Source organism: Triticum aestivum, chromosome 3B (genome assembly GCF_018294505.1).
Source record: "Triticum aestivum cultivar Chinese Spring chromosome 3B, IWGSC CS RefSeq v2.1, whole genome shotgun sequence".
Taxonomy (NCBI): Eukaryota; Viridiplantae; Streptophyta; class Magnoliopsida; order Poales; family Poaceae; genus Triticum; species Triticum aestivum.
Window position 1 is genome coordinate 817,027,688 of NC_057801.1, and position 18,102 is coordinate 817,045,789.

The 18,102-nt window shown below is 42.7% G+C and overlaps 1 protein-coding gene across 1 annotated transcript; it reads right to left on the reverse strand.

The window, feature by feature from the left end:
* Positions 1-4,492: 4,492 nt before the first annotated feature.
* On the reverse strand, positions 4,493-9,578 carry LOC123066824 (polyubiquitin-like). Its single transcript, XM_044489829.1, has 4 exons — positions 9,474-9,578; positions 8,058-8,170; positions 7,841-7,952; positions 4,493-5,327 (listed from the first exon to the last, which is right to left on the reverse strand). The coding sequence occupies exons 2-4, from the start codon at positions 8,155-8,157 to the stop codon at positions 4,643-4,645; spliced, it is 897 nt and encodes a 298-aa protein (XP_044345764.1). The 5' UTR covers positions 8,158-8,170; positions 9,474-9,578; the 3' UTR covers positions 4,493-4,642.
* Positions 9,579-18,102: the final 8,524 nt, after the last annotated feature.

The window sequence follows — 18,102 nt, forward strand, 5'->3', positions numbered from 1 at the left end:
TCGTTCGTTCTTCTTCATTGCAGGGCGGCGAACCTCGAGGCCCTAGGGGCGGTCAGGCCGACCTAGGGCAGCCCATAGCCGCCGCGCGCCCTGACAGGGTCCCTCCCGGGCGCGTGGGGTTTCGGGTCATCAAAAGCGCCCGCCGGATTGTCTTGCGTACCGCGCTTCTGGCGGGTCTCCTTCGGCGTGAGCTGCGGTGCATCACCCCCGGCGTCGAGGGTACACGGTGACGTGTTCGTGTGCGAACACACTTTTTGGCGACTCCGCTGGGGACGAAGCTTTGAACGGTCTCCAGCCCGTTCTTGCTACGAAGAGATCGTCATCTACGGTTTGCAATCTACAAAGGTAACATGAATACCCAATTCACTTATGTAGATGCAAATAATACATATGTTGTTGCTAGATCGTCTAATGAGCATACTGTATCGGCTAACCCTAGTTTTATCAATCATGCATCTAATTATGTGCAACAGCCGATTCGGAATAATCTTCATGCTTCAACTTCATATAATTTTAGCAACATGCAACATATGTATCCCAACTCACATGCATCGGCAACCCCACAAATCTATATGCCGATGAACAACATGAGGAGTTCGGTTAGTCATGTTGAGACACCCCATGTAGGAACTTCCAATAGTATGCAACAAAGTGTTTCGACTTTTTATTCATCGGCAAATAACTTGCAGTATGTTAATCCAAACGTGCCGGTGGATAGGGGAATTGGCCATGCCACTACTAGTTATTCGGCCAATTACCCTCAAACATCGTATGCTACACCTCATGCTACGAATTTTTCGGCACCATACGCAATTGTAGATATTCGTGATTCGGCTCCGCACCTTCATGCTCATGGCCGAATAAGTGAGAATTCTACCAGAGCGCATGTGTCTTTACCTAGTAACGTAGCATATCATGTTGCCCCTGCACAATTACAGAAATTCGGCAACACACCATTGCCGAAAGCGTCTCAAAGTATTGGGGGGCAATCCGATGAAGATTGGGCTGAAATTGGTCGAAAAAAGCTTAAAGATAGACTAGCTACAATGTTTGCTGAATTTAGACAAGAACAAGCAACCTTGCAAATCAAAGAAAGAAAGAGTGGTGATTCGGATAACAAAGTTAATTCGGTTATTAAAAAAGCCGAATCAAATAGTATGTGTACCGAATCTATCAAAGAAAAAGAGGATGCCAAGGCATTGGAGAGTCATTCAAAAGTGGAACAAAGTATTATTCAAGTGATACAACCATCATGCTCTCCCAACGTAATTGAAGAGGTATGTCTAGCAAGTGACTTGCCTATCTTCCGATTTGGTCGCAACTTTATTGTCGATGCTTCTATAAGAAAAATTCTAATAAGTAATTTTGAAAGACCAATGAAGAAGGGTAATTTACTTGTTAGCAACAAAATTGTTATAGACTATATCGGTCAACCCATTGCACCATTTATAAAGACCGATAATGACTTATTGTTGTGGCCAAAGCTTTCCCCGTTGCTTTATCTAAAGTTCATATCTAGTTGGGTAGCTTTGCTTATTTCTTACTTGGCTTGCACTTTGTCTCAATTGAGACATGTGTGTTCTAAATATTTTCGTATCGGAAGTTTAAAGCCAAGGTTAATTTCTTTTGAGAAATCCGATGCTAATATAATATCTTATCCAAAGACACCGGAGATAGAGTGGAAAACACAATGTATAGCCGAATGGGAAGATTCTAAATCTGAACCATTCGTTTGCTTATCTTCAAAGCCGTTCACACAGCAAGATCGGCTAGAAAGCAAGAAGTTTACCTTCAATTCAAGCATGTGTGACCAAATATTTGATTTATTGCTGAAAAATAATTACATAAGAATTCTTGATCACCATGTCAAGCCATCAGTTCAAGGACGAATGTATTGTAGGTTGCATCATTCGTTCAAACATAATTTTGAGGATTGCAATATGTTTCGTCAAATAGTTAAATCGGCCATTGAAAAAGGACGATTGAAATTTGTTGAGACACCAAGAGATGACCAGTCTATTCCGATTGGTCTCGATGGCAGAAAGTTTTTGCATCGGCTGCTTCAAGCCGGTCCATTTAAAGAGGAGGTAAAAACTGCAGGTGATGGGGTCAAGCTTTCAAGTAAAGAAGTTGTTGAAGAGCATAATGAACATAATTTTGAGGGCGAGAATTCCATCGAAGCTACAATGGAGACGCCAAGGACTGGGGGGCAGCAAGCAAATCCAATGATTGGTGCAAGCACAACCAAAGGAAACAAAGGCCGAAATAAGCGCAAGTGTAAGAGATCAAAAATCACCTTCGCTGAACTATTGGATAAATATCAAAAGAAGAGTGAAGAGAAGAATGCTTATCGGCCAAATCATGCAAAGAAACCAAGATCACCTCCAAGGCGCAAATATGAGGATTGGTATTGGCAAAGTGATAATTTTAATGCAACATATTCATATCCTTATTTTGGGCCGCCAATGCCAATGCCGTGGATGCCTCCCTATGCTCATATAGATACATATTCATCATGGGACAGGTATGATACAAGGGCACATTCTTCATCTTATTCTAGACCATCTCACCAATACTATGCAGCTCCAAGGAGATCAACATTTGAACAATCACGCGTCAAAGACCGTTTCAATCATAAAGAATCGGTCTGGTGCACAAGGAAGAATAAGGAGGTGGTCGAGCAAATCTACCGCGTCAAAAGAGATGGTCGTAAGAGTGCCACTTCAGATATGATCTCAAATGAAAAAGAGCCAATTAAAGTGTTGACATTGGCTACAAAAGGCAACAAGGCAAGTCAATCAAGTGCCAAATCTGAAGGAAAGAAGTTGAGAGTGCACAAGGTAAAACAAGAATTGCCATTACTTCAAATAAAATCGCAGCTGGGATGCCCACTCGACTTATCGTATTGGCAAAAGAAGGAGTTGCGGAAGCTTAGTGCACAAGAACTTGAAAAGAGAAATATGGCGTGGGTTCCCAAAGTAAATATTCAAAATAAGAATTATGTGCGAGCTTCCTTTACAAGGAGTGCGACAAAGGTGAAGAAGGAAAAGAGTGAAAGCTACGAAGGACCAGGCCGAAGATTTCAACATCTTCGGTTCACACATTATCCATTTTCTTCAACAATGCCGTTGATGACTATGCCATGGAATTCTTCATCAGGTATGGTTGGTTACCCTCAATGGGCTTAATTTAATCCATGGATAAAATATAATTTCTTACATCATGAAAGGGTATTACCAAATCATTATATGTTCGATTAGCTTCACTTTTGTTGCTAATCTAAATGGCTGATATATACTTATCGTCTTAAGAATATGCAAAATGGCCGATGGAGTGTTGAGATCGTCCTTAGAACAAGCCATGCGGAAGTTATTTTTCGGCACACAAACTTTGCCGAAAAACAGGGGGGCATGTGTTGACACCAGATTTTGGCACGATCAATAACTTATTTAAGATGGCGTCAAATGGAGAAGTGATCTTCATGAAAAAGTTCCATATTATCGATATGAACATCTTTGAAGTTTGGGTCATCGCAGTCCGATTTCATCTCGAAGGCCGAAACTATGCTCAAAGTACTAAGATCTTATATTCAGAGTATAGTTTGGCTGATTAAGCCCCCAAGACGACCTTAAATGGAAATATTATCTACATGGATTGTCTTCGCCTCGTCGAAACGGTCGATTTTGATATAAAAATCGTCTCCATCCGAGTTTGTATGCAAAAGTTATAGCCAAAAGTGTGCGCTGCAGCACTGTATGGCCGGATCATCCGGACCGGGGTCCAGATCTTCCGGCCGAGGGCCGAAAAATTGACCAAAACAACAGAAGCTAAAAGTTGAAGCCGGATGATCTGGATCAACTCCCGGATGATCCGGGTAAAGGCCGGACAATCCGGGCAATCGTCCGGGTGTCCGGACACGTTTTTCTGCTGCAGACTTTAGAAAATGGCCCGAAACACCCTCAAGATGGCCTCGTATGAAAAAGTGTTCAACATGAAAGTTGTGCGTCTCGTCGAGGCGGTTGATTTGGATATAAACAACGTCCAAATTCGAGGTCGTATGAGGATTCTAGGGCCAAAACAGTAAGCTGCTGTCAAGAAACAGGACTAGGCCGGATCATTCGGGCCTTGAGCCGGACATCCGGGCCGGGGGTCATGAATAGTCCGTGTTTTACTAGGTTTTGATGATTTGGACGGCTAGGCAAGTCCTTTTCTTGTACGGGAAGTCCACCCGCCTCTTATATAGACAAGAGGTGACGGCCGATTGAACAACAACACAATCGAACAAATCAATCTATCATCTTTTACCCTTACTTTTACCTTCTCCCTTGTTCTTCTTCTTCCTCGTTCTTCGTTCGTTCTTCTTCATTGCATGGCGGCGAACCTCGAGGCCCTAGGGGCGGTCAGGCCGACCTAGGGCAGCCCATAGCCGCCGCGCGCCCTGACGGGGTCCCTCCCGGGCGCGTGGGGTTTCGGGTCATCAAAAGCGCCCGCCGGATTGTCTTGCGTACCGCGCTTCCGGCGGGTCTCCTTCGACGTGAGCTGCGGTGCATCACCCCCGGCGTCGAGGGTACACGGTGACGTGTTCGTGTGCGAACAGGCTCCAACGAAATAAAACTGGATGTTAAATGGCAGGTCATGCAGCTCAACAACCACAAAGGCGAAGCATCAAATGAAGGGTACACTCCCTCTGAATCTTGTAGTCCGCCAGGGTGCGGTGGTCCTCCACCTGCCTGCCAGCAAAAGTGAGTCGCTGCTGTCTAGGTGGAATGGCGTCCTTCTCGTAGATCTTCACCTTGACGCTGTTGATGGTGTCCCATTGCCCGACTTCAAGGGTGAGGGTCTTCCCTTCGAGATTCTTGACAAAGATCTGCATTATCTTACTTTCTGCTGGCCTACACGGGCGGAGGACAAGGAGGAGGGTGGACTCCTTCCAGATGTTGTGGGCAGCCAAGGTGCAGTTGTCGTCCTCCAGCTGTTTGTCGGCGAAGATGAGGCACTGCTGGCCCTTGGGAAAGCCCTCCATGTCCTGGATCTTGGACTTCACGTTGCCAATGGTGTCTAGGCTGTCGACCTCGATTGCGATGGTCCTGCCACCCCGTGTCTCCGTCACGTAGATTTTCATTTTTTCTTGGGGGTCAATCGTAGTGTCATGCTGGATGCCATAATGGGCCAATGTATGGTTGTCTTCTAGATGCACCCCGTCAAATACGAGGCAGTACTGCTGCTGGATCTTTGCCTTGATGGTGTACAGGGTGTCTGATGAGTGGACCTTGAGTCGGATTGTCCTGCCGGTGGGGTTCTTGACAAAGATATGCATTCCAGATGAGCTAGCAAAACAAAACATTAACAATTGTTAGACAATATGTAGGCTGTAGAAACAGTACACAAAACACGAGCCCATTATTTAAATAAAAGAACAGTAGAAGCAAGAAGAGAGATCTACTGCATAAATACTTCATTTATACAGAACAAAGTGCCACACTAAATCTAGCTCGCAAGGTTAAGTCTTGAGCAATCAAAGAATACTATACATGTTACATGCATGGTTCACTCAGCATTTAACGGTTTAAAAGTTATTAAAAAATACGAAATAAATAGGGGAGCCTCACTCTAATATAATAAGATGATCCAACGGTGTGATTGTGAAAATATGCATTTATATGTCCTCAGCGAAAAAAACAAGCATTTCAGCTCACAGCAGGATCAATATATACTGAAACATTTGTTCTTTTTATCGAGGACACATCCAGTCATATTTTTTTCAATCCCTTTGTTGGATCATGTTATATTATAGATTTGTTGGTTCAGTATTTTTTTCAGGATTTTTAACAACTTATACCGTCGAAAACCTTAACTAGTTCTGTGGTAAGCTATATATGTACTCATGAGTTGCTAGGGAATAAAACAGAACATGTGGTATTATCAATCAAGTGATGCTTCTATTTGGTCAACACACCTGTCAAATGCAGTTTCTCACAGGGTAGCAACAAACTTCAACGTTTTTCTCTACATTCCCTATTCTCAGCATATATATTCACCAAATTGTATTACTCCCACCTTTTGTCTAGATGCGGATGTACCTAATACTAAACCGTGACTTGATACATCCGTATTTAGACGAATCTAAGACAAAAATTTTGAGACGGAGGGAGTATAAGTTTATAACCTGGACAAACTTAGTGGTACACTACTATAGAATATTGCTGACATTTTTCTAAATATAATTCCTAGTTTCATTTGACATCAATAGCACTATAACTTCTCTGGCAAAAACACATAGGTAAACTGTCTAAAAAAGAATAACGAACTATGTGTCTACTTATGAATTGTAGTAGCGAGGAAAGATTCACTGAAACAGCTCTGAATCTCAGTACTGGTGAGAATTTCGCAAAGACAGCTGATGAAAGGTAAATCATACGCTATCACGTGGATAAGAAAAATGAATGCACAAAACTGATTTAATTCACCTATAAACAACTTAAGAGCCATCGGAGTCATGGGGGTCAGGATAGCAACAGTAGAACCAAAAAAATATTGAGATTACAACAGGACAATTCATGACCAAGAAATTTGCGGGCACTTAGAATGCACTGTAGGAAACATGAAGAGGTTTCCTAATCCAGACAAAAGGTGGATGGTCCTGAATGATATTTGCCAATCATGGCGTCTCCACAGTACTTTTTGATAACATGAACACGGGTGCGCTGGTGGCACGCTGACCAGTGACCAGGGAGCTCAGACGAATGCCAGCCTAGCAGCAATTGGTAATGGAAGATTTTATTTTTATGTTAGTCAAGCCACGATACGGGTGTGGCTTGCTGGGTTTGTAGAATTGGTACCGATAGCGTACAGGCGAATGCCAAATCAGCCAAGAAGACTAACCGTTATAGAAGCTAGCTAGCTAGCTAGAGCGCCCTTCAGAGTTGCTACACTACATAGTTAACAGCATGCAGATGCTTTAGGCCAGCTTTTATTTACACGCAAACGTCAACACTTGCAACACGTAAGGCCATAGAAGCAACAAGCAACAAAGAGAGATCTAGTCATAAACACTAACAAACACATATTACAATTTTGGATTATCTTTGATGTTTATCTTGTTATTATTGTTTTATTTATATGTATATAAACAAATCATTAAATAAAGTATCTAGCTTATTAGATAGACATACATATAACAAGAACTCCTATGTTTCACCTGACCATCTCCATTTTTGCTGCCTATGTATCTTTCGTTGTCATGTGTCAACATTATTTGGTTTATCACAAAGTTCCTTTGTATATTATTAAAGCGGATATTGATATATTAGCTCACTTTATAACTAAATTTCGTGTGACCATTATGGTTGTGCTTTCACTTGATTATTAATGCAGAATTGCGATTCCGGACCTTGGTGGTATATTTTATGAAGTGTATCCAAATACACTATTTTTGATTACTAGATTACACACTTAGGCTTAACTTGCCAGGCTCCATAAAATTTCTGGCTCCGCCATTGATCTGATATGATATATACTCCATCGATCTCTCTAGCTGAAGATTTTCTTCCACAGGAAGAAATGATTTATAATCCTAAGATCTAGCAGAAGATCATGAGGTTAGCAAAAAATTCCATAAGATCCCGCTACCTGACACTAACAAAAGGCTTTATAGAGGGCTAGAATTTACCCAATCGATATGCGAACAATTGAAGGGGCGGTACATGTCACCGATCATCATATATACAGTGGTGCAGCAACAACAATATATAGCAACAGAAAGACCATTAATTATAATCAGGAACATAGGCACCCCAACCAATGCAGCAGCAGGGAAGAGTGGTTTTCACAGTTCACTTACTCGTCCATGTGGGTGCCGTCAATCGGCAACGAATGGCTGCCACCGTCGTCTTTGCTGTCCTCACCGCTGCTGCTGCTGCTGCTGTCACTGTCGCTATCTTCCTCCTCGGAATCTGCAAGCTCAGCAAACACGCAAGCCACTCAACAACCCCGCACAGAACAAAGAATGTGATGCGCACGCATCATGCACATTGTGAGCAGGAGTCGGCAAAACGTACCTTCTGTGCCAGAGGTAGAGACATCGGGAGTTGCTTCCTCGACGTTGTCTTCTGGTTTGGGACCAGCGGACGACAAGCGCAGGCGCTTCTTCGGGGACATTCCGGCTGGCTGGCTGTCAAGGGTTTGACTTTCATGTTAATAAAGGATTTTACTTAGGCATCTCTGTGACAATAAGTAATTGATAATGCCAATTAAATGCTAAATGTAAGATTTGACTTTTCATCATGGCGGAGGTGCGGCACGTTGGAAGTAAACATAAAGTTCTCAATTAACTTACTACCGCTTTCTACTGGAATAGAACCAACAGCGAGCAGGAAAATGGCAAATCAGCCAAAAAGACTCGCCATTACAGAAGCTAGCAAGCTAGAACAACCTTCAGAGTTGCTACCCTACAAGGCTTCCATCTTTATCGGAAATCAGAAATGTATTGGTGTTATTGGTCATAGGGTTAAGCCCCACTTTCTGATTGGTTGACTAATTTGCATTAGTTTGGGCCCCTTTGGGCTCGTAACCTCCCCTCTACAGCATGGTTTCATGACCTTTGTAACTATGTATGTTTTTCGCATCACTTATATAAAATAGAAAAATTCCATAGGGGACTCCCCTACTGTTTCAGATCAAAACAAAGTTACACAAAAACGTCAACGCTTGCAACAGGTAGGTCGTATCGTACAAGCAACAAGAGAAGTCTAGTCACAAAGCTGACCAACACATGTAACAATTTTGGACTTTCTTCGCATATAAACAAACAAAAAATCAGAAATATGAAGCGTCTAACTTAGGAGATTCTGTGGTACGAGGACAGATATAACAAGAACTCCGATGTAACTGTTATAATATATACTCCACCGATCTCTAGATGAAGAGTTTCCTCATGGAGAAGAAATGATGTACAATTATAATCCTAAGATCTATCAACATATAATTTGATATGAGATAATAGCAACAAATTCAATGAGGAACCTACCTGACACTGACAGTAGGTCCATGAGTATCGTACCTGACACTGACAGTAGGATCCATACAGACTTGAATTCACCCAATCCATATGGAAACAATTGCACGGCGGTAGATCCGAGAGGTGAAAATCGGTTACGTTCATTATAAAAAATCAAGCAGTGGTGCACCAACTACAATAGCATCAAAAAACAACTACCGTGACCGTGAGGAACACGAGCATCACAACGACAGCAGCAGGGCTGTGTTTGAAGGGTGTCGAGCCATCGCAGCAAACACTAGAGGCAGATGCATCTCGGTAGCCTACACAAGAGCAGCCGGCCTCTCAAGAACACCGTCTCTCTCGTCATCGGACTCGGAGCCAGGTCAGCTGGGTAGGGTTGCTCGGAGAAGGAGGACTCACGGCGCAGACGAAGAAGATTTCAGGTGGAAAGGGAGAGGCGCGGGTTAGAGCTTACCGAGCTCCTGGAGGAGGAAGATCGAGTCCGGTAGGATGGTGTGCGGGCGACGCTGCGGCGGCGGCGGCGGTGGCGGAGGATGGAGAGCGAGGGAGAGGGTTTACGTACTTTTGAGATCGGATGACAAGAAAAGGAGAGGTGAGGCGTGTAGGGGAAGGAAGCCAACTGCAGAGACACTGACGACACAGGCCCGCGGTCCACGGACCTGGCCCAGGCCAGCTGACAGCTCGGGGTTTTCTACTACTCCCGCATGAATTTCTCACAAATAGTAGTAATTGCTATTCATATTTTATTTTGTTGACATTTTATGAACTGATATACATTTAAAAAAAATTGTACGCACACGTTGCCAAATTATAGTGCATATAAGAGTTTTAAACTCAAACATTGTAAACTTTTGATAAAGTTCATAAAGAAAGTATGAACATTATTTAAGAATCTAGTGATATTCTTTTTATTTTATGAACTTCGTAAGAACAAGACATGTGTGGTGGTTCAGAAAAGAAAATATGGAACTTTCAAGTAGGTATTGTGCATGTGAGGGCGGCAGCGAGCACTAGTAGAAAACAGGGCTTTGGTTGACGCCTGGGTAAGGGCATTACTCCCGGTTCTCTCACGAACCGGGACCAAAGGGGGCATCAGTCCCGGTTCGTGAGGCCAGGAGGCCGGCCGGGCCTCGGGGGCCATTGGTACCGGTTCGTCTGACCTCTTTGGTCCCGGTTCCAGACACGAACCGGGACCAATGGGCCTCGCTCCTGGCGCATAACCTTTATTCCCGGTTTGTGTCTGGAACCGGGACCAAATGTGGTCCTTTAGTCCCGGTTTTATCCACCAACCGGGACTAAAGAGAGGCCTATATATACCCCCCCCCCTCCCCGCCCGCGAGCAGAGCAGTGCTCTGCTCTGTTTTTTCCGCCGGCCTTGGAGAGCGTTGTGGTGCTTTAGCTCACCTCCTATGCACATGAGGTGTTCGATAAAAATGCCCGAGCCACAATTATGCTTTCTCCTCTCGAAGCTCCTTGTCCAAACTCCATTTTCCTAAAGATTTGTCTAGGTTTGGTGGTCCGTCCTGTCCCGTCCCCGTCCTCACCGCAGTCGATCGCCCGCGCCGATCTCGTCGCCGGCACCACTGTGGTGAGCCTCTTGTTCTTATCTTCTTTCTAAAAGAAAAAAAATCTTACTTGTATGATTTAGATTGATACTTGTACAATTTTCTTACTTTTTTATTGTTTGTTATTAGATAGTGCGATGGTTTTGGTATCTGCCCCCGTCGGTCCTCGTCCTGTCTATGATTCGGATGTGGTATATATTATCTTTTATAACTATTTGTTTCATTTAGTGTTTATGACAAGTATGCCGACCAACGTGACATAGATGTTTTATCTAGGAGGTATGTGTACCGGAAATTCCAACCGATCCTCTTGTCGAGAGGTTAAATTTAGTTGAAAATGAAAACGATTACTTGAAGAAAAAATTGAAAACACTTGAGGAGGAGAAGATGGAATTGGAGTTGCATGTTGCGGATATCGTTGATGATCACAAGATCAAGATGGATAAAATGCGCTTGAAAATTAGAAAGATTAAAAACTATGCCATTCATATATAGGCTTGGTATCATTATGCCGTTGGATCAATTGTTACCTTAGTTGCGATTGTGATCGCATTTGTTGTTGCATTGAAGTGTTTTACATAGTTTCAATGTATGGTTATGCTCTAGAGAGCTATATGTTGTTCAATGAGAACTATATATGTATGAACTTATGTATTCTTTTTTCAGTAATAACATTTGATCACTACTGTACTTTGGTTTTAATGTGATGATGAACTTCTATTAATTTGGTCACTTCTCTATTCATGATGTTCTGTAATGGTTTTTGCCACACTTAATTATATGTAATGCACACAGATGAACCGGCAATGCATGTACGGTGACAGACGCACCTCCGAGTACAATGGGCGTGCATAATTTTCACGAAGTGGCTGAGGCAAACAAGCTGAATGGTTTTATGGGTTGTCCATGCCCTATCTATGGGAATACGAAGTCTTAATCTAACGCGAAAACCCTTCACATCCACCTGCTTGAGAAGGGTTTCATGCCACACTATAATGTTTGGACCAAGAACGAGGGTTATGATGGAAGACAACGAAGAAGAAGAGGATGATGACAACTATGTGCCCCCTGAATACGGTGATGCTGCAACGGGGGAAGCTGATGACCAAGAGGAACCAGACGATGTGCCCGATGATGATCTTTGTCGGGTCATTGTTGATGCAAACAGACAATGCGAAAGTGAAAACGAGAAGTTGAAGTTCGACCGCATCTTACAAGATCATAAAAAAGGGTTGTACCCCAATTACGAAGATGGCAACACAAAGCTCGGTACCACACTGAAATTGCTGTAATGGAATGCAGACAATAGTGTATCTGACAACGGATTAGAGAAGCTACTAAAATATTGAAGATGAAGCTTCCAAAGCATAATGAATTGCCCGATAGTACATACGGAGCAAATAAGGTTCTATGCCCTCTAGGATTGGAGGTGCAGAAGATACATGCATGCCCTAATAACTGCATCCTCTACCGCGGTGCATACAAGGAATTGAACGCATGCCCAGTATGCGGTGCATTGCGGTATAAGATCAGACAAGATGACCCTGGTGATGTTTACGGCGAGCGCCCCATGAAGAGGGTTCCTGCCTAGGTGATGTGGTATGCTCCTATTGTTGGGAAACACAGTATGCAATTTCAAAAAAATTCCTACGCTCATGCAAGATCTATCTAGGATACGCATATCAACGAGAGAGGGAGAGTGTGTCCAGGTACCCTCATAGACTGAAAGCGGAAGCGTTAACTTAACGCGGTCGATGTAGTCGAACATCTTCCTGAATCAACAGATCAAGTACCGAATGTACGACACCTCCCAGTTATGCACAGGTTCAGCAGGATGATGTCCCTCGAACTCTTGATCCAGTAGAGGTATGAAGGAGTTGATGTGTTCCATCAACACGACGGCGTGGTGACGGTGTTGGTGATGTGATCTGTGCCGGGCTTCGCCTAAGCACTATGACAATATGACCTGAGGAGTAAACGGTGGAGGGGGCACCGCACACAGCTAAGAAACAACCGTTGTGCTTGTGCTTTGGGGTGCCCCCCTGCCCCCGTATATAAAGGAGGAGAGGGGAGGAGGCCGGCCCTTGGGGCGCGCCATGTGGGGGGAGTCCAACAAGGATTCCCAATCCTAGTCGCCCCCCCTTTCCTTTACAACGGAAGGGAAAGAGAGGGAGAGGGAGAAGGAAAGGGGGGGGGGCTTGCCCCCTCCCCTTGTACAATTCAGAATCCCTTGGGGGGCACCCCTTGTGGCCTGCCTCCTCTTCTCCACTATGGCCCAATAAGGCCCAATACTTCCCCGGGGGGTTCCGGTAACCCCTCGGTACTCCAAAAAATATCCGAACCTCTCCGGAACCATTTCGGTGTCCGAATATAACCTTCCAATATACCAATCTTTACCTCTTTACCATTTCGAGAGTACTCGTCATGTCCGTGACCTCATCCGGGACACCTAACATCCTTCGATCACCAAAACACATAACTCATATAATACATATCGTCATCGAACATTAAGCGTGCGGACCCTACGGGTTCCAAAAATATGTAGACATGACCGAGACACCTCTCCAGTCAATAACAAATAGCGGAACTTGGATGCTCATATTGGTTCCCACATATTCTATGAAGATCTTCATCGGTCAAACCGCAATGTCAACATACGTTATTCCCTTTGTCATCGGTATGTTACTTGCCCGAGATTCGACGTTGGTATCCTCATACCTAGTTCAATCTCGTTACCGGCATGTCTCTTTACTCGTTTCGTAGTGCATCATCCCGTCACTAACTCATTAGTCACATTGCTTGCAAGGCTTCATATGATGTGCATTACAGAGAGGGCCTAGAGATACCATTCCTATACCCGGAGTAACAAATCATAATCTCAATATATGCCAACCCAACAAACACCTTTGGAGATACCCGTAGAGCATCTTTGTAATCACCCAGTTTTGTTGTGACGTTTGATAGCACATAAGGCATTCCTTCGGTGTCTGGGAGTTGCATAATCTCATAGTCGGAGGAATATATATTTGACACGAAGAAAGCAGTAGGAGTAAAACTGAACGATCATTACGCTAAGCTAACGGATGTGTTTTGTCCATCACATCATTCCACTAATGATTTGATCCCGTTTATCAAAAGACAACTCATGTATATGGTTAGTAAACTTAACCATCTTTGATCAACGCGCTAGTCTAGTAGAGGCATACTAGGGACACTATGTTTTGTCTATGTATTCACACATGTATCAAGTTTCCGGTTAATACAATTCTTGCATGAATAATAAACATTTATCATGAATAAGGAAATATATAATAACAACTTTATTATTGCATCTAGGGTATATTTCCTTCAGTCTCCCACTAGCACTAGAGTCAATAATCCAGATTACATTGTAATGAATCTAACAACCATGGAGTCTTGGTGCTGATCATGTTTTGCTCATGGAAGAGGCTTAGTCAATAGGTCTACAGCATTCAGATCCGTATGTATTTTGCAAATCTCTATGTCTTCCTCCTTGACCAAATCTCGGATGGTGTTGAAGCGTCTCTTGATGTGTTTGGTCTTTTTGTGTAATATGGATTCCTTCGCCAAGGCAATTGCTCCTGTATTGTCACAAAAGATTTTCATTGGACCCGATCCACTAAGTATTACACCTAGATCGGATATGAACTCCTTAATCCAGACTCCTTCATTTGCTGCTTCCGAAGCAGCTATGTACTCTGCTTCACACGAAGATCCCACCACGATGCTCTACTTGGAACTGCATGAACTGACAGCTCTAGCATTCAATAAAAATAAGTATCCAGATTGTGACTTAGAGTCATCCGGACCAGTGTGAAAGCTAGCTCGACGTAACCACTTACGACAAGCTCTTTGTCACATCCATAAACAAGAAACCTATCCCTAGTCCTTTTCAGGTACTTCAAGATGTTCTTGATCGCTGTCCAGTGATCCACTCCTAGATTACTTTGGTACCTCCCTACTAAACTTATAGCATGGCACACACAAGGTCTGGTACACAGCATAACATACATGATAGAACCTATGGCTGAATCATAGGGAATGACTTTCATTTTCTCTATATCTTCTGAAGTGGTCGGGCATTGAGTCTGACTCAACTTCACACCTTGTAACATAGGCAAGAACTCTTTCTTTGATTGATCCATTTTGAACTTCTTCAGAACTGTATCGATGTACGTGCATTGTGAAAGTCCTATAAAGCATCTTGTTCTATCTCTATAGATCATGATGCCCAATATATAAGCATCTTCACTGAGGTCTTTCATTAAAAAAATCTTATTCAAGTATCCTTTTATGCTATTCAGAAATCCTACATCATTTCCAATCAACAGTATGTCATCCACATAAAATATTAGAAATGTTATAGAGCTCCAAGTCACTTTCTTGTAAATACATGCTTCTCCAAAAGTCTGTATAAAACCATATGCTTTGATCAGCTCATCTAAGCTTATATTCCAACTCTGAGATGCTTGCGCTAGTCCATAAATGGATCGCTGGAGCTTGTACACTTTGTTAGCACCTTTAGGATCGACAAAACCTTCTGGTCGCATCATATATAACTCTTCTTTAAGAAATCCATTAAGGAATGAAGTTTTGACATCCATTTGCTAGATTTCATAATCATAAAATGCGGCAACAAGTCGAGCCTTATAGACAGTAACATTACCATCAGTGTCAGTCTTCTTTTCTTGAAGATCCATTTATTCTCTATGGGCCGCCGATCATCGGGCAGATCCACCAAAGTCCACACTTTGTTCTCATACATGGATCTTATCTCAGATTTCATGGCCTCAAGCCATTTATCGAAATCTGGGCTCATTATAGCTTCTTCATAGTTCATAGGTTCGTCATGGTCAAGTAACATGACCTCCAGGACAGGATTAGCGTACCACTCTGGTGCAGATCGTGCTCTGCTAGACCTACGAGGTTCTGTAGCAACTTGATTTGTAGTTTCATGATCTTTATCATTAGTTTCCTCTCCAGTTGGTGTAGGCATCACGGGAACAGATTTCTCAGATGTGCTACTTTCAAAATTGAGAGCAGGTACAATTACCTCATCAAGTTCTACTTTCCTCCCACTCCCTTCTTTCGAGAGAAATTCCTTCTCTAGAAAGACTCTGTTCTTAGCAACAAAAATCTTGCCTTCGGACTTGTTGTAGAAGGTGTACCCAATTGTTTCCTTAGGGTATCCTATGAAGACACATTTCTCTGATTTGGGTTCGAGCTTATCGGGCTGAAGCCTTTTGACATAAGTATCGTATCCTCAAACTTTAAAAAATGATAGCTTAGGTTTGTTGCCAAACCACAGTTCATACGGTGTCATCTCAACAGTCTTTGACGATGCCTTGTTTGAAGTGAATGCAGTTGTCTCTAATGCATGACCCCAAAATGATAGTGGTAAATCAGTAAGAGACATCATAGATCGCACCATATCTAATAAAGTGCGGTTATGACGTTCAGATGCACCATTATGTTGTGGTGTTCTAGGTGGCGTGAGGTCTGAAACTATTCCACATTGTTTTAAATGAAGGCCAAACTCATAACTCAAATATTCTCCTCCATGATCTGATGGTAGAAACTTTATTTTCTTATTACAGTGATTCTCCACTTCACTCTAAAATTCTTTGAACTTTTCAAACATTTCAAACTTGTGTTTCATTAAGTAGATATACCCATATCTGCTCAAATCATTGATGAAGGTCAGAAAATAACGATACCCGCCACGAGGATCAACACTCATTGCACTGCATACATCGGTATGTATTATTTCAAATAAGTCACTAGCTCGTTCCATTGTTCCGGAGAACGGAGTTTTAGTCATCTTGCCCATAAGGCATGGTTCACAAGTATCAAATGATTCATAATCAAGTGATTCCAAAAGTCCATCTTTATGGAGTTTCTTCATGCACTTTACACTAATATGACCCAAACGACAGTCCCACAAATAAGTTGCACTATCATTATCAACTTTGCATCTTTTGTCATCAATATTATGAATATGTGTATCATCATGATCAAGATTCAACAGAAATAGACCACTCTTTAAGGGTGCATTACCATAAAAGATATTACTCATATAAATGGAACAACCATTATTCTCTGATTTAAATGAATAACTGTCTCACACTAAATAATATCCAGATATAATGTTCATGCTGAACGCTGGCACCAAATAACAATTATTCAGGTCTAAAACTAATCCTGAAGGTAGATGTAGAGGTAGCGTGCTGACGGCGACCACATTGACATTGGAACCATTTCCGACGCGCATCGTCACCTCGTCCTTAGCCAATCTTCGTTTAATCCATAGTCCCTGCTTCGAGTTACAAATATGAGCAACCGCACCGGTATCGAATACCCAGGCACTACTACGATTTATCATTCGACATGTCAGAAGATCTTCAATTTAGCATATTTATGCAATGTCAAAATAACTAGCCCGTGCGGATGCACGGGTTGTCGACTAGTGATAAATTAAGTTCAATTAATCATATTACTTAATAACTCCCACTTAGATAGACATCTCTCTAGTCATCTAAATGATACGTGATCCAAATCAACTAAACCATGTACAATCATCACGATGAGATGGAGTAGTCTTCAATGATGAACATCACTATGTTGATCATATCTACTATATGATTCACGTCCGACCTTTCGGTCTCCAGTGTTCCGAGGCCATATTTGTATATCCTAGGCTCGTCAAGTTTAACCTGAGTATTCTATTGTGTGCAAAATTGGCTTGCACCCGTTGTATTTGAACGTAGAGCCTATCACACCCGATCATCACGTGGTGTCTCACCACGAAGAACTTTCGCAACGGGGAGAACACTTATACCTTGAAATTTTAGTGAGGGATCATCTTATAATGCTACCACCGTATTAAGAAAAATAAGATGCATAAATGATAAACATCACATGAAATCAAAAATGTGACATGATATGTCCATCATCATCTTGTGCTTTTGATCTCCATCATCAAAGCAACGTCATGATCTCCATCGTCACCGGCTTGACACCTTAATCTCCATCGTAGCGTCGTGGTCGTCTCGCCAAATGATACGTCAATTTCACATCATGTTATCCTATTGTTTTTTATGTTGTTTTACTGTATAATAATGCTTTTTGGAGTAATTCTAATGCCTTTTCTCTCATAATATCCAAGGTATACACAAAGGAGGAGAATTATGGCAGCTGGAAATCTGGACCTGAAAAATCCACGTCAAGCTACCTATTATGCACAACTCCAAATTAGCTCAAACTCCACGAGGATTTTTTTCTGGAATAAATAAGAAGTTTTGGAGAAAATAAGTACTAGAGAGGGGCCACTAGGTGGGCAAAACCCACCTGGGCGCGCCAGGAGGCCCAGACGCGCCCTGGTGGGTGCTGCCCTCCTCGGCCCTCCTCTGGTGCCCCTCTTCTGGTATATAAGTCATTTTGACCTAGAAAAAAGAAGGAGAGGACTTTCGGGACAAAGCGCCGCCATCTCGGAGCGAA